This window comes from Hyphopichia burtonii, assembly GCF_001661395.1.
Source record: "Hyphopichia burtonii NRRL Y-1933 unplaced genomic scaffold HYPBUscaffold_1, whole genome shotgun sequence".
Taxonomy (NCBI): Eukaryota; Fungi; Ascomycota; class Pichiomycetes; order Serinales; family Debaryomycetaceae; genus Hyphopichia; species Hyphopichia burtonii.
Genome location: NW_017963728.1, coordinates 1,039,974 through 1,065,592, shown reverse-complemented (window position 1 = coordinate 1,065,592; position 25,619 = coordinate 1,039,974). Strand labels below are relative to the sequence as shown.

At 34.7% G+C, this 25,619-nt stretch overlaps 14 protein-coding genes across 14 annotated transcripts; 8 read left to right on the top strand and 6 right to left on the bottom strand.

The window, feature by feature from the left end:
* Positions 1-316: 316 nt before the first annotated feature.
* HYPBUDRAFT_151380 (uncharacterized protein) lies at positions 317-1,634 on the top strand. Its single transcript, XM_020220464.1, has one exon. It carries the CDS (start codon positions 438-440, stop codon positions 1,419-1,421), a length of 984 nt encoding a protein of 327 aa, XP_020078824.1. The 5' UTR covers positions 317-437; the 3' UTR covers positions 1,422-1,634.
* Positions 1,635-1,650: 16 nt separating this feature from the next.
* HYPBUDRAFT_102618 (uncharacterized protein) lies at positions 1,651-3,093 on the bottom strand (the record flags this gene model as incomplete). Its single annotated transcript, XM_020218209.1, has 1 exon — positions 1,651-3,093. The coding sequence occupies one exon, from the start codon at positions 3,091-3,093 to the stop codon at positions 1,651-1,653; it is 1,443 nt and encodes a 480-aa protein (XP_020078823.1).
* A 250-nt stretch (positions 3,094-3,343) lies between these two features.
* Positions 3,344-3,811, top strand: EGD1 (Egd1p; the record flags this gene model as incomplete). Its single annotated transcript, XM_020218280.1, has 1 exon — positions 3,344-3,811. The coding sequence occupies one exon, from the start codon at positions 3,344-3,346 to the stop codon at positions 3,809-3,811; it is 468 nt and encodes a 155-aa protein (XP_020078822.1).
* A 1,096-nt stretch (positions 3,812-4,907) lies between these two features.
* GAD1 (glutamate decarboxylase) lies at positions 4,908-6,626 on the top strand (the record flags this gene model as incomplete). The annotated part of the gene is made up of 1 exon (XM_020218306.1): positions 4,908-6,626. One exon carries the CDS (start codon positions 4,908-4,910, stop codon positions 6,624-6,626), a length of 1,719 nt encoding a protein of 572 aa, XP_020078821.1.
* Positions 6,627-6,899: 273 nt separating this feature from the next.
* On the top strand, positions 6,900-7,929 carry HYPBUDRAFT_151379 (uncharacterized protein). Its single transcript, XM_020220463.1, has one exon. The coding sequence runs from the start codon at positions 6,961-6,963 to the stop codon at positions 7,762-7,764; it is 804 nt and encodes a 267-aa protein (XP_020078820.1). The 5' UTR covers positions 6,900-6,960; the 3' UTR covers positions 7,765-7,929.
* Positions 7,766-8,002, bottom strand: HYPBUDRAFT_102333 (U2 snRNP complex subunit YSF3; the record flags this gene model as incomplete). The annotated part of the gene is made up of 1 exon (XM_020218189.1): positions 7,766-8,002. The coding sequence occupies one exon, from the start codon at positions 8,000-8,002 to the stop codon at positions 7,766-7,768; it is 237 nt and encodes a 78-aa protein (XP_020078819.1).
* Positions 8,003-8,741: 739 nt separating this feature from the next.
* On the top strand, positions 8,742-10,022 carry HYPBUDRAFT_101799 (uncharacterized protein; the record flags this gene model as incomplete). Its single annotated transcript, XM_020218148.1, has 1 exon — positions 8,742-10,022. One exon carries the CDS (start codon positions 8,742-8,744, stop codon positions 10,020-10,022), a length of 1,281 nt encoding a protein of 426 aa, XP_020078818.1.
* Positions 10,023-10,157: 135 nt separating this feature from the next.
* On the bottom strand, positions 10,158-11,243 carry MRF1 (Mrf1p; the record flags this gene model as incomplete). Its single annotated transcript, XM_020223369.1, has 1 exon — positions 10,158-11,243. One exon carries the CDS (start codon positions 11,241-11,243, stop codon positions 10,158-10,160), a length of 1,086 nt encoding a protein of 361 aa, XP_020078817.1.
* Positions 11,244-13,072: 1,829 nt separating this feature from the next.
* HYPBUDRAFT_164351 (uncharacterized protein) lies at positions 13,073-17,070 on the top strand. The gene has a single exon (XM_020222663.1). It carries the CDS (start codon positions 13,205-13,207, stop codon positions 16,937-16,939), a length of 3,735 nt encoding a protein of 1,244 aa, XP_020078816.1. The 5' UTR covers positions 13,073-13,204; the 3' UTR covers positions 16,940-17,070.
* Positions 17,071-17,271: 201 nt separating this feature from the next.
* On the top strand, positions 17,272-19,265 carry AVT4 (Avt4p; the record flags this gene model as incomplete). The annotated part of the gene is made up of 1 exon (XM_020219471.1): positions 17,272-19,265. The coding sequence occupies exon 1, from the start codon at positions 17,313-17,315 to the stop codon at positions 19,263-19,265; it is 1,953 nt and encodes a 650-aa protein (XP_020078815.1). The 5' UTR covers positions 17,272-17,312.
* Positions 19,266-19,330: 65 nt separating this feature from the next.
* Positions 19,331-19,975, bottom strand: HYPBUDRAFT_154765 (uncharacterized protein; the record flags this gene model as incomplete). Its single annotated transcript, XM_020222061.1, has 1 exon — positions 19,331-19,975. One exon carries the CDS (start codon positions 19,973-19,975, stop codon positions 19,331-19,333), a length of 645 nt encoding a protein of 214 aa, XP_020078814.1.
* Positions 19,976-20,090: 115 nt separating this feature from the next.
* Positions 20,091-23,114, bottom strand: HYPBUDRAFT_9084 (uncharacterized protein; the record flags this gene model as incomplete). Its single annotated transcript, XM_020223868.1, has 1 exon — positions 20,091-23,114. The coding sequence occupies one exon, from the start codon at positions 23,112-23,114 to the stop codon at positions 20,181-20,183; it is 2,934 nt and encodes a 977-aa protein (XP_020078813.1). The 3' UTR covers positions 20,091-20,180.
* Positions 23,115-24,307: 1,193 nt separating this feature from the next.
* HYPBUDRAFT_236353 (bifunctional thymidylate/uridylate kinase) lies at positions 24,308-25,148 on the top strand (the record flags this gene model as incomplete). Its single annotated transcript, XM_020223189.1, has 1 exon — positions 24,308-25,148. The coding sequence occupies exon 1, from the start codon at positions 24,522-24,524 to the stop codon at positions 25,146-25,148; it is 627 nt and encodes a 208-aa protein (XP_020078812.1). The 5' UTR covers positions 24,308-24,521.
* HYPBUDRAFT_159592 (uncharacterized protein) lies at positions 25,145-25,611 on the bottom strand (the record flags this gene model as incomplete). The annotated part of the gene is made up of 1 exon (XM_020222446.1): positions 25,145-25,611. Exon 1 carries the CDS (start codon positions 25,580-25,582, stop codon positions 25,145-25,147), a length of 438 nt encoding a protein of 145 aa, XP_020078811.1. The 5' UTR covers positions 25,583-25,611.
* Positions 25,612-25,619: the final 8 nt, after the last annotated feature.

Sequence of the window (25,619 nt, the reverse complement as noted above, 5' to 3'; positions counted from 1 at the left end):
AAGGAAAATTAAGTACAATAAGAGGATTTTTGCAACAATAGAAATCTCGCATTCAAAGCTTTGATTAAAAATAAGAATCTTACAGATTAGGGTCAAAACATGCTGAATACATGACTTCTTGCGGAGATCTTCTGCTTCGGGTTGGCTTAAAACATTGTTCTTATGCTCTTTTTAACTTTTAAGATTGTATGGTGCATTTCCCAATTGGGACTCGAAAAATTCTTCATCAGTCAATAAGTTGCAAAGATTATTGTTTGAACAGATTGAAAAGTGAATACAGCAAGGCCGGGTTTATGTCTTACAAGTTTAACCTTGAAAAATGTTGTATAAATATGCATGTAGAATCCCTGAAAGTGGACATCTTTTTTTTTATTAAATCATCAATCAAGTTATTATTACTTATAATCCAACTTATACATTCGCTTATTAAATAAAAAATGCAATACTCCAAATTATTAGCTGTTGCTTCTCTTCTTGTTGCTAGTGTTAACGCTTACCCAGCTGACAACTTAGAAAAAGTCGCTGGTTTCAAAGGTGGTTACAAAAGAGATAACGAATTAGATAACAGAGACTTAGACTGGACTTCTCTTTCTTCTGATTCCGATTTAGAAGATGGTTTAGCTCTTCTTCCATTGGTTATTCCATTCATTCTTACCAAGATTGAAGGTGGTAAAACCTCTGTTGTTACCAGTACCTCCACCACTGTAACCACTGTTCCAGAAAGTGAAACCCAAAGTGTTGTTACCGTTACTGCTCCACCTCAAACCGTTAGTGGTCCAGTTGTTACCGAAACCGCTACTCCATCTTCTGCTCCAGTTTCTTCTCCTCCAGTTGAAACTTCTGCTCCTGCAGTTCCAGTTCCAGGTAACTCAACTGTTACTTCTTCTTACACTTCAATTGTTACTGTTACCCAATGTGATGAACACAAATCTTGTAGCCCAGTTGTTTCAACTACTACTATTTGTCCAGAAGATGAAGTCACTGTCTCTTCCACCAAAACTGATTTAACTACTTACTGTCCAGAAAGTAGCACTCCAGCTACTTGTACTGAAGAAGTTTGCAAGACTTCTGAAGTTCCACCAGTTGCTCCAAGTTCTAAGACTGAAACTGAAACTTGTACTGAAGAAGTTTGCAAGACCTCAGAAGCTCCAAAATCATCTCCAGTTGCTCCAACTTCTAAGACTGAAACTGAAACCTGTACCGAAGAAGTTTGCAAGACCTCAGAAGCTCCAAAATCATCTCCAGTTGCTCCAACCTCTAAGACCCCAGACACCGAATCAACCGTTACTGAACAATCTACTTCTACTCTTGCTGGTGAAAGTAGTACTCCAGCTGAAGTTTCTTCTTACGAAGCTGGTGCCGCCGGTAAAATTGCTCCATTCGGTGCTGCCTTAGGTGCTCTTGCCGTTGCCTTATTGTAAGTTGACTAAATAACTTTACAAAAGGCAAATGCATCTGGTATTCATTTGCCATTAGAAGGTTTAAGGACGTTTTTATTTCTGATTCAAAAAATTATTTTATTTTCGGTATATCATTTTTTATTTTTCAATTCTTCATAAAGGATTACTTAAATTTTTCGGTCTAAATACTTTTTTCAAATCTTATGTACCAAGTATATAGTTTATAATACCAAATTTGTTGAAAGTCGTTCTATGTATGAGTTCTTCTATAGAAAATGTACAGTAAAATAATAGATCCTGCTAATAAACAAAATGAACTAGTTATTTTGAAAGTAAGATTATAGCATCCTGATCCTTTATCACAAAAGTACTCATGAGTATTATCATCATACTGGTTACTATTTGAATCGTAAATGATTCCAAATATCTTTGTCATTATGGTTAAACCAAAAGTAGTACTTGTATACATGACCCCCCAAAGGAAACTATAATTTTGCATATTGAAAAGATCAGAAATAATTGAAGGATAACAAGTGAAACTAAAACCATAAGCATAACCAATCAAACAAGAGGAGATTGACAAAAGGATATTAACGTGGTATAGATTTTCTGAAATTAAATCAGTCAGAAGAGTTAACAAGAAATGACCGGATAGCATTATGATTAGTCCCAAAATCAAAATCCAATGACGTTGATATTTCAATTTATTAACCAAGAAATCAGCTTGTGGGCCCAGGGTTAACCTACCTATGAAAGAAGTGATTGCAATCAAAGAAACATGCAATGCTTGTAATTCAATTAACGAAGGTTGATAGGAAGGATCATTATGATAATAAGTATAGTGGAAATGAATTGCTTTAATGACATAACCAACGCCATAAATATACATTTGACCCAAACCTTGAATAATCGATAAGATTAAGTAATGGATCCAAAAAATTGGATGTAATAACGATTCTTTTAAAGATAAATCATGGAGATTTGAACTAGGTTTAGAAGGGATACTGAGTAGCGGTTGCTCTTCAATTGGTTCAGGTTCAGCTTGATTAGACGATATTGGTTTAGGAGATTGATCAATGATCCCGTCTATTCTAATAAAGATAAATCCTAGTAAGTACATAAACCCAGATGAAACAAATAAAAAATAAAGAAATTTGGAAACATCAGCTTTAAATATTTTAGAACAGATAAACAGGAATATTAAACTCGAAATGGCAAATGAAGCAATGGTGATACTTTGAGCAGTGGCTTTATAATTTGGGAAATAAATTGCAACTGCTTTCAACGAGCTGAAGTAACCAGAAACCGAACCATTACCAATCAAAAACATAGCAAATAAAAGTAACCCGATACTTGAATCAACCCCTAAATTAAATTCATAATGAAGTAATTTATAACCAATTGATAAGGATAAAAAACTAGCCAAAATTGGAATTTGGGTACCATAGTAATCAGTGATGACCCCCAGAATACAACCACCCAATGCGGTTCCAATGGTAGCACTGATATTCAAATTTGAAGCCTGAGTCGAGTTAAGATGGCATTTTTCAGCTAACTGGGTCCCGTATACCGAGTAAACAAATAGCGTTCCGGAGGCTAAAGCAACGGGAATTGAGGCCAACAAGATCAACCAATGGTTTGTTGATGGTAAATACTCATTCAACCTTCTGATACCGTTATGAATCACCAACATTACTACAAGAAACCATTAGTTGGTACCGTTCTTATCTATTAATCTTTGCAATAAAAAAAAAGTACAAAGCAATGGCACGTGACCAAGAACTGTGTCAACGGGAGAATTGACCAGAGTGAGCGAGGGTCGTGCGCCTGGAACTAAAAGCACCAACTCATAATTTTGTTGAAAAAAAAAAAAGTTAGTTGAAAAACCACCAAGTAATTTGAAAAATTCTTCTTTCTTCCAAATAATCTATTAAACGATAAACATGCCAGTTGATCCAGAAAAATTAGCCAAATTACAAAAAGCCGGTCCAAAGAAAGTCGGTGGTGCCAGAGTCAAAGCCAAGAAGAACGTTAGAACTGAACAAGATGATACCAAATTGATTGAAGCTTTAGGTAAATTGAAATCCGAAAAAGTTGAAGGTATTGAAGAAGCCAATTTTTTCAAAGAAGATGGTAAAGTTTTACATTTCAACAGAGTTGGTGTTCAAGCTGCTCATCAACATAACACTTTTGCCTTTACTGGTTACCCACAAGAAAAAGACGTTACTCAATTGATTCCTCAAATCTTACCTCAATTAGGGGCTGAAAACTTAGAAATTTTAAGAAAATTAGCTGAACAATTACAAGCTGGTAAAACTCCTGCTGAATTACGTGCTGCTGCTGGTGCTTCAGCCGGTAACGATGAAGATATTCCAGAATTAACTACTGAAAAATTCGATGATGTTGAATAATTGAATTTTGGCTTTTGAATCTTTATCTATTATAAATAAAACACAATCTAAAAAGTAATTTAGCATTAGGTGATAATGAAGTACGAAATTCTCAAATGTCCATAAATCTTATATAATAAACAATAATGTATAAACATTTTTTGACCTTTTGACTATGCTTTTGAAACTGGAGTACTACTGTAGTGCGCCAACCGAGTTCGTCGACTAAAAATTTTTTTCTTTCTTTTGAAAAAAAAAAGTAGTGTTTCCACCCAAAGGTACTGGTGTATTCGATCAGCCGACTTAGCAATCGAATTAAACCCAGTCAAGGTGTAATTGGATACCTAATTGGACCTGCTGGGAGGAGAAGAGAACTGATGGGTGGAGCCGGCGGCCAATTGAGCTTGTGACCTGGGCGTAGCTAGTGTAGAATAGCTCGAACGGGCCCTCTCCATGAAAGGTTGGAGAAAGGCTGCAAATTATTGGGCACTATCTTTACTCACATTGACACAATCCTAGTTAAGTTGGCAGCATCGTATAATTGAAGTAGGGGAAAAAGCTTGTCCTTTGCAATTGTCTAAATATAAGCGAGTTTGGAGACAATTTAATTATACCCTGTTAGTTAACTTGTGCCTTGTTAGTTGATTTAGTACTGTTAGTTGATTTACGTCTGAGCAATCGGATAGCGGGTTGTGCCGATCAAGCATGGCAGGACAAACGTGTTGATCAAGGTCAATTGTGGCATGTGAAGCCCATGCCTTGTCATTAGCCAATTGGTTGTGGTGAGTTAGATGATCTAAGACCGAAATTACCGATTTGCCCATTGCAGGTTTCAAATTTCAATGGGAACCAGCTCCAATTTCAATACAATTGATTTTTTTTTGCAATAAGCCACCTTATGAAGTACACCAGGTACACGAAGTACACGAAGTACACGAACCCACTCAAATATACCATAATATACAATTGAAGCCGGCTTCAATTGCTAAAAACCAGGATGCGGACTTAGTATGGGAAAACGGCAGCAAAAAAAAAAACTAGCCCCCTTTTAAAAGTATAAATAGACTTAAATTTTTCACCTATATCAATTGACATCTACGTTAACCCAATTTCAACAATGACATTATCTAAACACATAAACGCAGAAAAAATCGAAAGAAAGTATTTGGCTCAATCTGGCAAGACAGAATTGACTGAGCATGAAGAGTTTATTTCCAAATATCAATCGAATGTTGCAGTACCAAAGTATGAAATTCCTTTAAAATCTTCCAATTCAAGTTTGGTTTATAAGTACTTGAAAGAGGAATTGGCATTGGATGGTAACACTACCTTGAATTTGGCCTCGTTTGTTAATACTCAAGTTGATGAAACTCCTTTGAAATTGATTAGTGAGAATCTCGTTAAGAATTTGGCTGATAACGATGAATATCCAACGTTATTGGAATACCAACAAAGATGTATTTCAATCTTGAGTAACTTATGGCATGCGCCAAGTAAACTTGATGCTGGCACTCAAACCCATGTTGCAACCACTGTTGGTACTGCCACCACCGGATCTTCTGAAGCTATCTTATTAGGTGGGTTGGCAATGAAGAAGAAATGGCAAGAAAAGAGAATTGCTGAAAATAAATCAATTAGTAGTCCAAATATCTTAATGGCATCGTGTGCACAGGTTGCTTTAGAAAAATTTGCAAGATATTTTGATGTTGAAAATCGAACTATTAGAATTACTGAAAAATCCCATCATTTAATCGATACGGATGAAATCAAGAAGAATATTGATGAAAATACAATTGGGATTTTTGTAATTTTAGGATCTACTTTCACTGGTGCTTTTGAACCAGTTGAAAAAATTTCAAAAATTTTAGATGAAATTGAAAAAGAACGTGGTTTAGATATTAAAATTCATGTTGATGGTGCCAGTGGAGGTTTCGTTGCTCCTTTTATCTTTCCTCATTTAAGATGGGATTTTGAAGTTGATCGTGTGATTTCAATTAATACTTCTGGCCATAAATTCGGATTAACCACTGCCGGTTTAGGTTGGATTATTTGGAGAGACCTTGAATATTTGCCAGAGTCTTTGAGATTCAAATTAGATTATTTGGGTGGGGTGGAAGAAACTTTTAATTTGAATTTTTCTAGACCTGGATTCCCAGTTATTCATCAATATTATAATTTTTTAACTTACGGTCATGAAGGTTATACTAAGATTTTTAATAGTGCAGTTCAAAATGCTAGATTATTATCGAATATTTTACAAGATTCAACTTTTTTCGAAGTTCTTTCGGTTATTCATAAAAAAATTCCTTCAATTGAAGAAAGATCTAAAATTTATACTAGAAGTCATGATATAAATCATTCTCATAAAGATGAATCAACTAGAAATGAAAATTTCTATCCTGGATTACCGGTTGTTGCCTTTAGATTTTCTAAAGAATTCCGTTCTAAATTCCCAGAAATCCCTCAATCAATTGTTTCCTTATTACTAAGAAATAAAGGTTTTATTGTGCCCAATTATCACTTAACTCCCGATGAACAGGATAAAGAAATTTTAAGAGTTGTGGTAAGAGAAGATTTTGGATTAAACTTGTTAGAAAAATTATCAAGTGACATCATTGCTACAGTTGAATTACTTGTCAGATCTACCGAAACCGTTCGTTCAGCTGTTGAAGCTAAAAACACCGGTGAAGAAGTTGATAAAAAAGTAATTTACGACTTGTTATTATCAATTGTATCAAATGGTGCCACTGACGTCAAAGACTTGCAAACTATCGAATTAGATAAAGAAGGTACTGGACACCATAAACATAAGAGATCTTACCGTGGTGCCTGTTAAATGTATAGTTATGTAACCCGAATGAATCCATGTTTTGCCCATACTCCCCTAATGTGATGGAAAGATGAAAATTTTGCAAAACTTGATGACTGTCATCCTGGTATCCCGTGTAACACCATCATCTCGTCATTGCAACCTTGTAGTCCCTCAGTAGCAGCTGCAAAAAAAGTGGATCGGTGAGCCGTACACCATAGTTTTACGGGGAATCATTTCCGCATATGCCATTTAGCAATCTACATTAATTGGGGGTACTTCTTGAAAGTATAAATAGATGTACTTTTGCTATATAATTTAATGATTCTGAAAGCCAAAAAAACAAGACAGAAACTACAAGATGGCTGACCAAATTAACACTCATAAAGTATCGACGATCATCTCGCTTGCATTGTCTATATACGCAAATACTAGATATTTCGTTGGACGTAGTCCATATGATCATCATAATCCATATAACGTTGCCAATACTCCATTTAGTGGGAATATAATTGTTACATTAGTATTTTGGATTGTTTTATATATTCACCAAATTTTATTCGTCACTCAAATATTCTTGCCCCAATTAGAAAACCATAATGATCGTATTAATATCACCAATAAAATTGGATGGCATTTCACGGTATTCAATTTGGGATCATTTTTCTGGACCATCTTATTTGTTAAAAAGCACTTTTTCTGGAGTGAATTGATATTGATTATTAACTTTATCAATGTTTTACAATTGTATTACATTCATAAGACAAACTCCATCAAACCATTAACTAATTGGATATTGATTCATTTGCCTACCACGGCATTGCCATTATCCTGGTTAGTCTATGCAATTTTCTGGAACGGGGCTGTCTTATTCAATGTCCATAAGTTTGTTGGTAGAATTGTTAGTAATGTCTTGATTTGGGACTTCTTATTATTTGGATTGAACTTTGTCTGGTTATACAACGATTACGCCGTTGGTCTTTCCACTAGTGTATTAACTTTTGGTTTGGGCTTGGGCCAACTTTTCACTAGGGCCTTTGCCTTGCAATGGATTTTTGCCTTTGTCATTAGTGGGTTATTATTCGTTGCTAGTATTCTTGCAGCCTTTGTTGGTCCTCGCCGTTCGGTTGTTGTCGACGAAGAACAAGCCCCTCTCTTGGAATAAGCTACTTATCCAAGGGAGACACCATTTTCTTGATCATTTCTATTCTAGTTAACTCCATGGGCCTATTAAGAGCCACCGAATTATATAGCAATAAGTTATCGTGCTGTGCTAACGAACTGTATGTATCTCTTTTAATCGACGTTACGAATTCGTTTCTGCTTGTGTTGGGATCCCCAACGCTAAGGTACTTTGACCGCTGTAAGTTGTACAAGTTTATATCCCTCTGTTTATCGGCCATGACTCTAGAGTACTTCCCTTCCCATTAATGTCTCTAGATTAAAATTTTCACCTCCCTTTTCTGTGCCGTGGTGTACTTACCGTTTTTAAAAAACAAAAAACCCAAACACCAAAGGTACGGGTGTTATACAGTGGGGTTGCCTAAACAAACGACAAGTCCGGTTCAGGCCTAACGGCCCCCAGTCTGAGTCATTGAATTAGAAAGATTATGAATGGATACTGTTAAACAGACAAAATTAGCTATCAACCACGTAGATTTAGTTTGGTAGATAGCGTTGTGGAAGGATCTTATCAAAGTTTATGGTAGAGGATCTAGAAACACACAATACACGGGCTTATCTGACAAATTAATAATAAATTACAGGAGAAAATTGGTATAATCAAAGGAACAATAATCCTCGCAACATCAAAAGATTTGATACTCTCCACCAGAAATCTTTCTTCTACTTTTTTTTCTTTATTGGTTATTCATTTAAAGAGACCATATAAAGGTAGGAACCTTTTAAATTATTCGGATTAAGTAACGTTAAGGTTGAAATCTTTCCTTTTGTTTTCACTTTTCTTTTTCTACAAAGCACTACTGCCCCCCCTTAGATAAATTAGATCATTAAAGATTGATCATGGCTCCAACTTACTCGAAAAACTACCAGTTATCACCAACAAGCAAGAAAATGGGACTTAAACAAGGACATTCACGTTCTAATTCTATTAGTAAACCCACAAATAAATCCACTAATAAAATGAATCGAAAATTGACCAATACCGCTAATTCCAAAATCACTTATTCTGGTAATAACAATAATAACTCTAATAAATCAAATACATCAAATTCCTTTAATGTTGGTGAATTAGTTAATGATAAAGATAATAGTTCCCTAGATATCTATAAGATGTATCAACATAAACATTATTTACCTCATCATCAAAGAATATCCAATATTGCATGGAGAATTCAAAATAAAAAATTATTGGCATCCCATCAACAGAAATTCATGTCGTCTTTAAAACAATCAATGCCACCAAAGGAAAGTGGAATCAAGAACTTGAATGATCCAAACTTGGATGAGTTTGATTACGTTGCCCATATAAGGAAAATAAGTCAGGAGGAGTATGGGAATAACGATATGAATCGATTTTCAAACACTAATCCACAATTTCATACGCCCGAATCAAATAAATCAATTAAATCAAACGATTTCAATCCTACAAGCATGAGTAATACTAATAGTAAGAATAACAATAATAATTTCTTAAGTTCATATATAAGTTCCCTTGAATCAACGTTAAAACAAGGTTTTAACAATAATAATAATCATAATAATAATCATAATAATAATAATAATAATAATAATAATAATAATAATGGTGCCACCACTAAACCATCCTATTCACCTTCCAAAACCTATAAAACCTCCCCCATTGATCATAATCAACCAAAGAAACAACTACAATGCACTAATTGTCAAACTAAGACCACTCCATTATGGAGGAAATCAAATAATGGTGATTTACTATGTAATGCATGTGGATTATTTTATAAATTACATGGTATATTGAGACCATTGAATAACTCAATCAATCCAGCAAAAAATTCTTCTAATAAAAATTTGAAGAAATCAATTGATAAAATGATACTGAATAAAAATACTTCATTATTCAATGATATGAATACAAATAATCAACCTGCATTTTTAGATTTTGAAAAGCTGCCAAATGCTAACTCTCCTTTAATCCATACTGATTTAAATAATCACTTACCCCAAAACTCAACAAGTAATAACATTGATGAAATTGACAAACTTTTAAATATGAATTTATTTCAAACTGATTCTTTTACAATTGGTAACGAACCTAATAATGATTTTACTCCAATGGAACCAGATTTGAACTCTAGTAATTTTTATAATTTCCAAGCTGGTAATAGTGCCGGGGATGAATTGCTCGACCACCAAGATTTTGATGAAAATAATCGAGACAACTGGAATTGGCTCGATTTCGGTCCTACTACTGCCAGCAACTAATCTGCAATGTATTTCCAGTAACTAATCTACAACACTTCACCAGTAACCTACAATATTTATAGCGATACATAATTTTTTTTTTTTTTTTTCTTTTCTTTTTCAAAGGCTCTCGATAGACACGGTAAATAGCTTTATTTATTCATATACAATCACTTGTTTCCCAGTCGTAGAACTGATACTATGCAATACAAGTTGTGCCAAGTCTTGAGATTGGTCGAACTTGGCTTTATTGAAAGTTGGGGATTGAATAACCTTGTTTTGATAAAGTTTTAATAACTTGTTAATGGTGTCAACTTTCAGTTGAGGGTTTGCCTTGGTATTTTTAGTCAACCAGTAAGCTTTAGTGGTGATGTTTTTAAATAACTGAGCGGTTGAATCATAGGAGATTTTCTTATTACCACCAGAAGCTCCATAAGTGATCAAGGTACCATCTTGAGACAAAGCATCGATTAATATGGCCACCGTTTCATCCCCAACACTATTGAGGGCCAACCTCACATTACCATTTGAGGTTAATTCCGGTAATTCTTTGATAAAATTTGGTGCTTTAATCTCTTCGTCATTGAAAACTAAGGTAGCACCTAATTTTTTCAATTCATTTTTCAATTCTGTTTCATTTTGTTTACCCGATCTGATAATTAAGATAGTGTTGATACTGTAAATTTTCGCAATTTGAATAAGGTATTGATTAACTTGGGAGTTTCCTGCATTAGCTATGATCCAATCTCCTTGTTTCCAATCATTATAAGTTTCTATTAATTGAAAAGCAGTACTTGGATTGATTGAAATGGTGGCAGCTTCATTCAAATCAATCGCAGAATCATCGTCACTTGATACTTTAATGAATGGATCCTCAGTAACATCAGCAATTGCATGGGTTCTCCAAGTTCCAAAACTAGGCAACTTAGGAATCACCCAATCTCCAACTTTATAATCAGCAACATCATTACCAACAGCAACAACCTTGAAAACCCCTTCGTTCCCACCTATGGCGTACTTCACATCAGAATCATTACCCAATTGCTGAAATTTAGGTGGTGATGGGTAGACTCCCAATACTTGAACTACGTCCGATGGATTTATCGGAGTCCCCAATGCCTTCACCACCACCTGGGTTGGCTTGATCTTGCTTAAATCAATATCGAACTTGGTATTAGTCAACACCTTGGCCAAGTCTGGGCCTGCCTTAGTATATGTAACAGCACTTGCTTGAATAGACATGTTTGGTTAAAGACCTTTAGTCAATCTCCAGCTTCGCTCATCTGACATTAGTAAGTCTTTTGATACTTGCCCTTGCTGTCGCGCACTTACATAAGCACGCGACACGCATGCCGTGTTGGTTCTGATCAGCTCACGTTACTTCCCCAAAGAGGAAGAGGACTAATCTGAGTTTATTGCCATTCCAGGCCCCAAGCCCCAAGCGATGGAGCAGGACTTGCCATGAAGGTGTTTCCCCATACTTTAAAGCACCTCCAGACACTTTAAGACGCTTTGCAAGAGCAATTGGCTTTACAAGAGCAATTGCGGATGTTTTCTTGAGGATTTTCTTGAATCTCTCCAAATAGAAATGCTCAAAACAAAAGGATCATTTCACTATCCTTTGCTGTATTTCAGGAACACCGATTGCTCACCCCTACCAGTTGCTTAGTCTACTTTCTCCCCTTCACTTCAGCCCAGACAGGGTGGTCTTCGTAAACCTCTGCTCGTCAAGAAGGGATGGGAATTTTAGTGCTACGTTACTACCAGCACTAGTTGGCTCGTGTTCAAAACTCTATTAATAGCACCAGCACCAGACCATCGGGACGAGCTAGCACCAGACTCATTACCAGAGCCATCAAAGCCATCACCACCATCACCACCATCACCACCATCACCACCATCACCACCAGAACCCCCACCACCACCGCAGCAGAATCCTTCAGACTGGACCCTTTGGTGAAAATATGTAATTCCCTCGACCATTTCAGTAGTTTCAGTGGGTTCCTCGAGCAGTACGCACAAAGTTGGACTACCTTGACAACTTCGCCTTGCAGCCCCAATTAGGTTTGCCGTAGGCTTAAAAGCTTTGTCTCAGCTCAAACTGTTTACAACAACCCCGAAAGGGGCAAGCTAATTGCAACCCCCAGCTGGCCCCGTGTAATGGCTCTTTTTCCTCCCAGATCTCTCAGCTAATCACTTTACCTTTTGAAGCTTCGGAGGGATCAATGCCTCCTTGAATTGTTTTGCTATTCCACCGATGCTTCAAATCAATTCAGGTTACGCAACAATGTCTAACGATCATGTCTTTTTTCTCCTGCTCTTGTTGTTAGTTTATTCCTATTCGGAAATAATGGTCTTCAGAAATTAACAATCTACCATCAACATCTCTTGTTAATTAGCCCTACATCAGGTAACTAACTATGTAAGTCTGTACTCTGCAATTGAAAAATTAAGTATGTAATTAAGTCTATAATTAGTGCTTATTTATTTATTTGTTGTGATTTTTTTTTTTTTTTTTTTCGCTGTTGAAGTTTTTTTTTTTTAGTACCGTCGTCTTAATAAGCAGATCTACTCATCTCCTGTCCTTTTGACAAAATATTCCAACAGAGTAGTCCTACTGCTGATCTTTGAGTTAACCGGACGAGGGAAGATTTCAGTGCAATATAAAATTTTGTTGTGAAGACCATTTCATAAGGCATAATACCTGAATTTTACTGTTCCGAGCCCATAACTTAAGTAGTTAGTGTCTTTTCCTTCGATACCGAGTTATTATTAGTCTTTGCTTTTTCTTTTTTTTTGGTTATAACCCTCTCCTTATTCATTAGAGATTGACTTTTGTTTTGCTTTGTAAAAGAATTCCATATCCGTTTTTTTCTTTTTCCTCTTCTTTATATCTCTATTCGTTTCGGTTATTATATCATCATCCCTTCAAATTTTGATCAAATTTATTTGAAATAATTGTGGTATCATCAACTACTTACTTCTCTTTTCCCTTTGGATGTCAAAGCACTTTGGTTCTGCCTTTTATCTTGCATTCATCAATTGAGAAGAAATTTGCATTTAAAGGCTAAAGCTTCACCTTTAACAAAAAAAAAAAAAAAAGCCTTAAAAAAAAAAAACTTCTTCACTCGCTTTCACTCCATTCGTTTGCATTATTGAAGTTACCTAGTACCTTGTTGTTTGGTTGAAGCTAATTTGGGAATATGGGAATATTCACTAAATTGAAATCACTGGAAAATAACCACACCTTCAATAAAATTTTGGAAAAACCAGCTCCAACTCACCATCGCTCTCATAATTCATCTTCGTCTTTTACTGAAGGTAGTGAATTCTCTCTGAGTACTTCAGACTCCTCCTATTCCTCCGGTGATACCAATAATAAAATGAATACGTATCCTTACACCGATAATTCATTTGTTGCTAAACATATTCCAACTCCTCTAAGACCAGCAATTGATTATAATTTCCCTCCTCAACAACCAATAGCTCCAGCAAATCATCATAGAAAATCCTCTTCTGCGGATTTATCGAACTATTTAAGAGCTGGGTCTGCTTCTCCTAAAAATAAAACTTCTCCTAATTTACAACTGCATAATAATAGCCCTAATTCTGCTAAAAAATTAAATCGGATTCCTCCCCCCGATTTAAATAGTATGGATCCAAAGAACAACGTTGGTAATAATGCTTCTCAATCTTCCTTGAGTGCTAATAATAATTCTTCTCAAGCTTCAATTAATCAATCTCCTTCGTCGTCTTCTTCTAATCTTCAGCATCCTCAAAATACTTACCAAACTTTGAATCCTTCCACCCCGGATCAGTCGACTTTACCTCCTGCTCAAAGATTCTCTCAAGCTTATAAAAACTATGCTCAAAATAATGGTCATCCAGTGAAAGAATCTTCTTTGAAAGATCTGGATGATCTGGAAGATGAAGATTATTCTTCAAGTGAAGCGGATACCTCTGCTGATACCTCTTCAACAATGAGTGTTCCAAGACAGCCCCAATCTCATCCTTATGAAGCACAATGGCGTCAATACTATGCTTCTATGGCTATGGCTCAACAGCAACAACAGCAACAAGCTCAAGCTCAAGCTCAAAGACACTCAATGCTTCCTGGTAGCCCCTATGGTCGTCAAATGATGAACCCAATGATGGGTGGGATGAACCCAATGATGGGGATGAACAATATGGGCATGATGAATGGAGGTATGATGAATGGAGGTATGATGAATGGAATGAATATTAATATGATGCCACCAGCAATGCAATTTCAAATGTTACAAATGCAGCAAATGCAATTACAACAAATGTTTATGGCTCTTCAACAACAAATGTCTCCAAATGGAAATGGAATGACAATGTCAAACTTAGATTTGGCCCAACAACAACAACAGCAACCAACTCCTTCACAACAAGGTTCCCCAACTAATAAAAGTTTCGTTTCTTCTTATAAAAATTCCGATGATGAAAATAATGGTCTTTTACAGCAAACTAGGAAGTCTAATCTCAAATCAAATAGATTTCCCTCTGTGCCCCTGTCTATTTTACAAACTGATTCAGAAGATTCAAAATTAAAAGCTAAAGTCAATTCAGTTAGATCTAACTCTTTGGATTTATCATCTTTTGCTAAAAATAATGCTAAAGATGATGATTTTAATGAACAAACAATTGTACAAAGTGAAAAATCAAACATTGATCTTGATAAAACAATGATTAATAATAATCAAGATTCAATGTCTCCTGATAAATCTATTGCATTTGGTTTGGCTGATTTAGGTTTGGAAGATAAAGAAGGTGAAAGAATTATTTCTGATTATAGTAAATATTTTTTTGATGATGATGAAGATTCTCCAGTTAAGAAAAGACCTAATGAGAGAGAACCAAGCTCTGAATATAGTGATCTTTCCAATGTCATTGATCAATCTTTTAGTTCTCAAATCAGTAAAGATTTACCTTCTCCTCCACCGGCTCCAGCCTTTAATCAACATGAAGCTATTCCATTGCATGAGTCGAACGATGAATCTGGCTTGGAAAGACATGGTTCAACTTCTTCCACAATGTCATACGATTCTTTCCAAAGTGGATCATCAAGTAAATTTCACGTTGGCTCTGCAAATGAAAGATCGAAAAGACAATCACAAGCAATTGGTAATAATTCTGATGATGTGTTCGTTAATTATAAAAAACTGGATGATGTTCCTAAAAAGAAATCAAGATCAAGAAGATTTAAAGATAAAATGACAAGAAGTAGGAAAGATAAAAGAAATACTAAACCATTTGTTGAAAAAGCTCAACCACCACCACCACCACTTGTATCTCAATCTACAAGTAGTAGTTCTCCAATTATCGATCCATCATTTGGATTCAATAATCCATTAATGAATTATAATACTGAATATGAATCTCCTCAACAGTATTCACCACCAAATCAATCAACTCAAGATGCTTTACCTTCAATGAATAATAGACATCAAAAAACCCAAAGTATAACAACTACAGATTTAAAGAGAAAATCAATGATGTTAAATGGGTCTTCATTAGGATTTGATTCATTTAATGCAGCAGGGCCTCCACCAATCATGAAAGCTAATAATAGATTAACGATGCCCCCAAATATGTTTAATAATTTTAATCAATTTGGTAATATGAGTAATGCTAGTATTATGAATGTTCAACCACCTCAACAACCACAAGGATCACCAACTCAGTCAAATATGAAAAGCAATGATGCTACTATTAGTAAAAAAATGGATGCTTTTATTCAATTGCGTAAAGTAATTGCATCAGGTAATAAAAGCTTGGAATTTAGATTAAAATGGATTAAAATGTTGATAACTGCCACTAATTATAAATTATATGCATATATTAATATTAAAGGTGAACCAATATCAATGGAACAAACTCAACCAAATAAATCATTATTTGTTAAATCATCAGTTACCCATTTATTGAAAATGATTAAGGAATTTGATAACAAAGCAAATAGTAACCCTGATGTATATTCAGAAGTTTGTTTTATTTATGGATGTTTATTGAAAAACGATTATTTATCTTCATTTAATCAAGATTTTGGAATTCACAAAGATATTCCTCAAGCTATCGAATATTTGGAAAAGAGTATTGAATTGAACCCAAGTAATAGCAAAGCTCATCATAGATTAGGTGAAATCTTTGAATATGAATTTGACGATAAATTTAGTGAAGCTTTAGGTAATTATAAAGAATCTGCAAGATTAGGATATAATAGAGCTATTTATAAGATTGCCATGTTATATTTAACTGAACAAAGTGTTAGATCCAATAAATTTTTCAATTATTTATACGATTTATCAAATATTGATTTGAATTCAAAAGACATTGAATTAAGTGATGATGATTTTGAAGAATTAGAAGAAGTTGTTGGTTTAGCAACTCATGAATTAGGTAAAATCTATGAAGGTATTTATCCAGGAGACTTGACCCCTGATGAACCATTTGTTCAAAGAGCTTTAGAAAAAGCTCCGGTTAATTATGCCAAAAGTTTAACTTATTATAATAAAGCTGCTAAAATGAATTGCTTATTATCTCAAGTTAAATTAGGTTCTGTTTATGAATATGGTGAATTAAACAGACAAAGAAATGCAAATAAATCAATCCAATGGTATATTAAAGCATCAACCTCTCCTTTACCTTTTAAAAGACACCCAGACGCAATGTTAGGTTTATGCAGATGGTGCTTACAAGGTAGTCAAGGTATGAGTAAACATATTCCTTCCCCAGCTCCTCAAAAGGCTTTTATGTGGTGTCAAAGAGCAGTAAGAGAATTCCAAACCCCAGAAGCTTACTTTGCAATGGGTGAATTAACCGAACAAGGTTTAGGCCATGGTGACCCAAAAACTTACTATACTAAAGCTTATAAGCTTGGACATGCAGATGCTGCTGCAAAACTCAATCTTTAACTCAAATTTTAATTGCAAAAAGTATATCAATACATTATTTTTCCTTTTTTTTTTCATTCAATTCTTCTAATACTTTTAATGACTATGAACCATTTATTCCCATTACGTATAGTTTCCTATATATATAAAACTAATAAAACTAATAAAACTTATATATTCTATCAATCCCTTTTTAATCCCTTTCGTAGTCAATTATAAAGATTCCGCAAAAGCTGCTGATAAGCCGTCCGGCGAAGACGCCCGTACACCACAAAAGGACGGAATAACCAGTTTCAGTATATTATTAGAACTGGCACCCTATCAATTTGAGATTAGAGGTTTTTTGGGAAAACAACAACTTGAAAAGAAATCCGGTAGGTTGGATAGAGTAGAAATGAGTTCACCACGGAGTATCCATTCGGGTGGCGATCATGCTGCAAGCAGAAGAAAGTCCATTGCCAAATTGACAAGATCGCCATTATCGGCATCACCACATATGTCCAACTCCCCCAACAGATTTGGGAGTAAATCCAACTCATTTTCGATGAATGCACCATTTCTCAAGAAATCCTTGGGGAGCAAGTATGATGATGACGCTTTGGAAACTGAATCGTCGCATGAATCAACAAAAGGTGGTCAAAATCTGATTGGTTTCCATACTGATGAAGAAGGAGATACTGATTTTGCTTCGGGGATTGACGATCCAAAGATGTTGGAGCAGATCAATAAGCATTTACAAAATGATTCGGGGAAGAATCCTCTCGAAGTTGAAGGAGGAGATATTACCAGGGACTTATACCGTTTGGGTAATGAGTCTATGAAACCAGTTAAAAGATCTCGCAGCTTATCATCTTCTGATTGGGAAAGATCTAGCAGAAGAGGATCATTTGCCAGCTCTTTGAATGTTCCTGGAGGTTTCCGTAGAGAATTTATTGTGAATAATAATGGTAATAACTTTCAGACCAAAAATCCAAATTTTTTAACTAAAAATTTTGTTGAATTTCTTAGTATTTATGGCCATTTTGCTGGTGAAAACTTAGAAGATGATGACTACATTGCTTGCCATTATAAGGATTATGTAACTGACATAGTTGATGAAGAGTCCCCCTTATTAGGGTCGAATAAGGATACTAAGAACCCAAGAGGGACTGCCAGTGATGCAAAGGCCTTCTTCTTATTATTGAAAGCTTTTATTGGTACTGGGGTTCTTTTCTTACCAAAAGCTTTTTCTAATGGTGGGCTATTATTCTCAACGGGTGTTTTAGCATTTTTCGGTCTTTTATCTTTCTGGTGCTATCTTATTTTAGTTTATGCTAAGATTGCAACTAAAGTATCTGGTTTTGGTGAAATTGGTTTGAAATTATATGGTAAAAACTTCCAAAGATTGATTTTATTTTCAATTGTCATCTCTCAAATTGGATTTGTTGCAGCTTATATAATTTTCACTGCTGAAAATTTAAGGGCTTTTTCAAACCTTGATTACCATATTTTCTGGTTTATTTTATTTCAAGTAATAATATTAGTACCATTATCTTTAATTAGAGATATTACAAAACTTTCAATTGCTGCATTATTAGCAAATATTTTCATTTTTGTCGGTTTATTAACCATTATTTATTTCACATTAGATCAACTTATTTTCAAAGATAAATTTCAATTAGGTAATAATGTTGAGTTTATATTTAATCAATCAGGATTTTCATTATTTATTGGGGTTGCAATTTTCGCTTTCGAAGGAATTGGGCTTATCATACCAATTCAAGAATCAATGATTTATCCATTACATTTTCCCAAAGTTTTATTCAAAGTAATTGCCACTATTTCATTTATTTTCATTTTAATTGGTGCTCTTGGTTATATCACTTTTGGTGAAGATATTCAAACAGTTATTATCTTGAACTTACCCCATGAATCTCCTTTTATTATGATGATTCAAATCCTTTACGCATTTGCAATTTTATTATCTACCCCAATTCAATTATTCCCAGCAATCAGATTGATTGAGCAAAAATTATTCCCACCTTCTAAAAGTGGTAAACGGTCATTGGTTGTTAAATGGTTGAAAAATTTAGGAAGATGTTTTTTCGTTTTAATGACTGCAAGTATTGCTCTCGTTGGTGGTCAAAATTTAGATAAGTTTGTTTCCTTTGTTGGATGTTTTGCATGTATCCCCTTGGTTTATATGTATCCACCAATCTTACATTTGAAAAGTTGTTGTAATTATTCAAATGATACTGACTCTAATGAAATTAGAAAGAAATATTACTTGGGATTATTGGATTATTTCTTAGTTTTCATTGGGTCAATTGCGTTTTGCTATACTACTTATCAAATTTTATGTACTTAAAATTTGCATATATTATTCTGATATTTAGACATTTGCATTTATATAAAACTTTGATATATATTCATTTATTTCTTTTCATTTGAAGAAAAAAAATCAATTATAGATTCTCTTGTAGAATGAATATTTTTTTGTAATTCAATTTCTGAATCACCCAATGACTTATTGAAATCTTTTTTCAATTGGCTATATTGGTTTTTGAATTCAATTTGTTGTTTATGGAGCTCTGGGTAGTTTTTTTCTTCAATAGTTAATAATCTACTTGATGCATTTTCAAAAGATATTGGCATGTAATATTTGAATGCAACACCACCGAAAAGTAAAGGAGTTATGAATCTAATTGGCAATACTCTTTTATTAACAAGAATAGATCCCGTTAATGAAGCAGTTAAAATATAAATGAAACTTGGCAATATTGGTTCTGTTATAATTTCATTAAAATTCTTCTTCACGGTATTTAACTCATTATTGAAAGCAGATCTTTGGGTACCCAATTCAGCAGAGTAAATTTCAATCTTATCATGTAAGAATAATCTAAATTGGTTACTGTATTTTTCTAATATTGGTATCGATCTAATTCCCATACCTTCAATAAATGAAATAGAACCGTGAGACGATTCTTGTTCTTTCAATTCTTCGGAAATCCTAGAGTTAAATCCAGGCTTGGTGATGGTTTCTTCATCATCAGCGTAGAACGTTCTTTTCCCTGCCATGTCCACAATTAGTTCAAAACTATCAAACTCGGGAAGGTTGGTCTTTAAGTTGATTGAAATTCGCAGAAGTGATTGGGTAAAGCGAAGAAAACTACGAAAGAAAAAATAAAGTGTACGGATGTTTTAGTAATTAAATATATAAAAATACAAGAATGACATAGGAAAGACTATAGACTATAGACAGAGAAACAATTATAGAGAAGGATTAATGTTTTCTACCGAATAAACCCTTTTTCTTTTTAGAATTTGCTTGGCTATTTTTATTTGAATCAGAAACTGAACCCAAAGGCTTTGCATCACCTATTGGGACGTCTATTCTAATACTATTGTTTGAAATATCTGGGGATTCATTAGTTTTAGGAGAGCTTCCTGTGTTAGTTGAGTTGTTTGATGAGTTGGTGGAAGCGTTTGAGCCATTCAAATTTGGAGGTTGAAGGTATTGTTGAGGAGGCTGCAGTTGTTGAGGAGGCTGCAGTTGTTGTGGTTGAGGTTGTGGTTGAGGTTGTGGTTGAGGCTGCAGCTGTTGAGGAGGCTGCATTTGTTGAGGTTGAGCATGGTGATTAACTGGAGAATGACGAGACAGAGGATTAGTTGACGCAGCTTGATTCAAAAGAGCCACACCGTTCATTGATTTTCTTTGATTTAAAGTAGGAGGAGCGTTATTGACCCCAGGCACATTGCCATTCAATCCTCCTGAACCCAAAGGTAGCATTGATTTATGCTTTGATTTTGGATTTGGATTATTTGCAGAAGACATTGAAGTAACTGGCATACCACCTCTTCCACCGTAATCAATACGTAATGAGGTATCATCCATTTGGGGGTAATTACGGTATGACTTCTTGGAAGTGATTGGTGGTCCATTATTGTACTGAGGATAATTATTGTGTTGTGGGTTCGAATCAAAGTAGGAGTTATTAGATGAAGGAACGGAGCTTACTCTCTGTCTCAGAGGAGGCCCTTGAGGAAAGCCTTGACCTGGAGGGAAGCCTTGACCTGGAGGAAAGCCTTGACCTGGAGGGAAGCCTTGACCTAGACCTGGAGGGAAGCCTTGATTTTGAGGACCTGGGAATCCTTGAGGAGGAAATCCTTGGGGATAACCTTGTTGGGAAAAGCCTTGATATTGAGCGTGGGGCAAGTTACTATTTGAAGATTGTTTTCTCAAACCATGTGGTAAGCTTTGCATGCTTTGACCAGTCATTTGACCATTCATCTGGCCATTTATCGAGCCGTTCATTGAGCCATTCAACTGGCCATTCATTGAGCCATTTGCACCATTTACACCGTTCATTCCATTTGCTTGACCATTCATTTGATTGTAATTCATATTTTGGTTATAATTCATATTTTGATTATAATTTTGATTCATATTATTCATAGGATTCATATTGTTCATAGATTGATTTATAGGCTGACCAAAATTTTGATTTTGATAATTATTATAATTTTGGTCAAAGCTATGATAGCTTGAATCACTTCCTTGGCTACCTTGACGGTAATTTGGAATTGGAGGGTTTTCGAGTTGTAATTCTTTATTAAGCAAAGCTTGTTCTCTCTTTTGTAATTCCAATTCTTTTTCTTGGATATGTTTTGGTTGTTGAGGTTGTTCACCGTTTAATTGAGCACCATATAAGGCAATATCAGCCAAATCTTCTAAATTGTCACTTGGTAATACTGAATCTCTTGGACGAGAAGCCGAAGGAGGATTTGAAGGAGGTAAACCACCTGGCATATTGGGGCCAGTATTTTGAATTTCTTTTGAAGATTGAACTTCTTTTTCTTTTGAAGTTTCTTTCAAAGATTGTAAGCTTTTCTCTTTATTTTGATAATTAAGATCTAAATCATTTAATTTTTGCTGTAAGAAATTTATGTTTGATTCTTGATTTGAAACGTTTGAATTTAAATTTTTCAAAACGTCTTGATTAGCAGAGATATCATCCAAAATTTGTTTTTGTAAAATTTTTTTCTCTTTTAAGAATTGATCTAATTTATCATTTTCCATAATTTTTTTAGAAATGTCATTACTTAAAAGGTTCAATTGATTAAATTTGGCATTATAATCATTATTAAACGAATCATCTTTTCTTTGGAAAAAAATTGAATTCAGGGATTTATGATTAATTTTAATTAATTGACACATCATTGAGTATAAATTTTCCAAGTAAGGGGTTCTGACACCATGATCATCAGCTAATAAGATTGGCTGTAATAATAAAAGATCAATTTCCAAATCATATTGTTTATAAAAATTATAAAATAATGTAGAAGAATTTAAAAAGGAGTCATTATTTTTCAAGATTGGATAGTTATTTGACCAATTTTTCAATAAATTATTTTCATTTTCTGAGCCTTTAACTAATTTGCAATCCATTTTTTTAATAATTTTAAAAATTTCATTGATAATCCCCGTGATTAAAGGTTTACATAAGATTTGATTCGATAAATTTCCCGGGAATTCTTCTTCAAAAACGATTTGTAAAGGATTGAAAACAATTCTAGGCAACGCCAATTTCCATTGATAAGTCATGAATTCCTTTGGCTGGGTTGATTTTAATAAATTGATAATCTTATTTGAGTCTTCCAGGACTAAAGTTAATAATTTATAAAATCTCGTGAAACTTGACGAAGTATTGATTTGAGGATTAGTGGTTGTCCCCAAATAAATTCTTTGATCATTGTTATTGATTAAATGTTGAAATGAATTCGAACTTAACTGTTTTATATCCAGTTCATTCATTATTGAACAAATTGATAAATTTTTAAATTTGGGGAAACTTAATTGAACAAACGGTTCTAAATTTATATAACCGGTTGATTCAATTATAATGATCGAATCATCGGTAATAAAAGGTAGTAAACTATTACAAACAATCTGAAAATCTTGTAAATTAGAAACGTTAATTATTATGATATCAAATTTATTGGAATTTTCTTCAATTTCATTGATTGAATTATAACATTTGGATGGTCTAAAGCTGGTGGAGGCCAATTTATTTGATTTCCATTCAATATTCGGATTATTCAAATCAATAGTTGAATTAACAACTGTTGATTTACATGATTTTGTTTCTTGTAATCTCCATGCATAAAACATAAGATTTGGATTGGATCCAACCGTTAATAATTCAAGCTCTGACATTTCCCAATAGCACCAATATCTCCAATATCAAATACCAATAGCAAATACCAATATAAATACCAATATAAATACAAACCTACTAATTGAAAAGAACAGAGTTTCGATTTAGAGGCGGTAACCGCAAGCTGTTTTAAACTAGTTTATAGGCGCAGGGAACCTTTTTTTCCCTTTTCTACTGCGGCATGGGTCTTTTTTTTCTTTTTGTTCTGGAGACAAAAATTTTCCAAACCTTAAACCTCAGACAATCGGTTGAGTTGTCATTATTAGACACCCTTGAACAACCGATTACAAGCACAGTACAATATAGATACTGTATTAGCGTAGCTACAGTACAGTATCGCACAATAAAGGGATGGTGTCATTGTGCCATTAGCTTACGCGTTGGCGGGGGCAGCAAAAACCCGCGGCACGGGTCTTTTTTTTTGGTTGAAAGAGTTCCGGTGGGTGTTTTTTCTCTTTGGTCCGAGCAAACACCGGGGGTCGACGCGGGTCAAAACCGGTCCCTCCCACTACGGGTCCAATAAGAGTAGTGCCAAATGCTGAAGCACCTACTAAAGTGGGAGGCTACTGAGTGGATGCTACTGATGGAGGCTACTGATGGAGGCTACTGATGGAGGCTACTGAGTGGAGTACTGGAGTAGGAGAGAGTACTGGAGTAGGAAATAGAGTATTGGAGTAAGAAATAGAGTACTAGGCAATAGAAAGAGTAGAGTACGTGTCGGGCGTGTCTCTACCGCCCGCACGACTCTTCACTTAAATTGAAATCTTTTCCTTGAAGGGAAAACATTTCTACTTCTTTTCTTCAGTAAATCATCCCACTGGCGTCGTTTTGTATGGCAGTATACTTAACTAGATAGCCTATGGCGGGGACATGTTGGGTGGTGTTTTGAATGCCGGCCATGGTTCTGGGTATGATGATATTATAGAGCAATTGAGGGTGTATCTCCGGTTGATGAAGCTTCGTGATTCTCTCGGTCATAATCCCTTGGACATCCGTAGACGATAATGTGAGCCGGAGATGGTTTACTGGAATGTATTAATAGATGGGTGTAAGAGACGTCCGGTGTAATCAGCTGAAGTCCGGTATGATCAATTGAAGTCCGGTATGATCAATTGAAGTCCGGTATCATGTTGGAAGAAATAACTCCGGACTCGTATGGATAGTAGAATGCCTCTGATCGAATGCCTCTGACCTCGTATGGTCGAACACCTCGTATTGGCACGTATTTACATCCGTTTAGACTAGTTTATCTATTTATATATATCTATTTATACCTGACTAGGGTGTGCTGCAAATAAGTAGTCTGAGAATTACCCGGGTGAAACTGTAATTACCCTCCAGTTTATTAAACTGTAATTACTCAATGGGCATTCCAAACCTTGGGTGTTTCGTAATAAGGCCAGCCGATGAGAGGGAAACTAATACTTATTGAAGGACTCGATCGATCGGGGAAGTCTACTCAGGCAGCGTTACTCAATCAACGGATTGCCAACTCTCATCTCATCAAATTCCCCGAAAGATCAACGCCAATTGGACAAATCATTAACAAATACTTGACGGACTCGAGTTATGATTTAAGTGACCAATCGGCCCATCTACTCTTCAGTGCTAACAGATGGGAATTAGCTAAAGATATCATTTCCAAGTTGAATAATGGAGAATTCGTTATTTTGGATCGGTACATTTACTCTGGTATTGCTTATTCATTAGCAAAATCAAAGGTATCAAATTCATCAAATGAAATGAACGATTATAATTGGTTATATTCTCCCGATAAAGGATTACCCAAGCCAGATATCACTCTTTTCTTAACTCTTGATTTACAAGAATTGAGTAATCGTAAAGGTTGGGGTGAAGAACGTTACGAGTTGAAAGAATTTCAAATCCAAGTAAAATCCTGTTTTGAAAAAATTTTACCTCCAAACGTTAATATTATTAACGTGAATAATTTATCAATTGAACAAGTTGAGGCCGAAATTAGTATAATTGTTACAAATGACTTAACTAATGATGATATTCATTACTTTACCTAATCAAGTTTATCTAAATACTGTAACCTATCCAAAATTTTCTGCTTCAGAATCTCTTGTAATTCTCCTCCTAAATAAATTTCATCTAATATCATATATAATTTATAAAAATTAAATACTAAATCCAATTCACAAACATTATTAAAATAAATATCTAATATCTCAACGAAAAAATGTAAACTTTCTAAATAACTTAATTCGCTATCAATCAAATCAATTGATGATATAAAATATAGTCCAGCATACCTTCGGTAAACTAATTTATTCAGTTGATATTCGACAAAATTTGATTGATATTTCAGATCTCGAGAACTTATCAATCGGTGTATCTCATTGGTAAACCGCGTCTTATCCTTGGCTGTATATATATTATTAAACCATTTGGCCAACCGGGTCTTCCCCTGTCTATTGAGTACTAGTATAAAGTGGATTGACATCCTTGTTGGTTTGGCGTAGTATAATTTCTGATCTGTC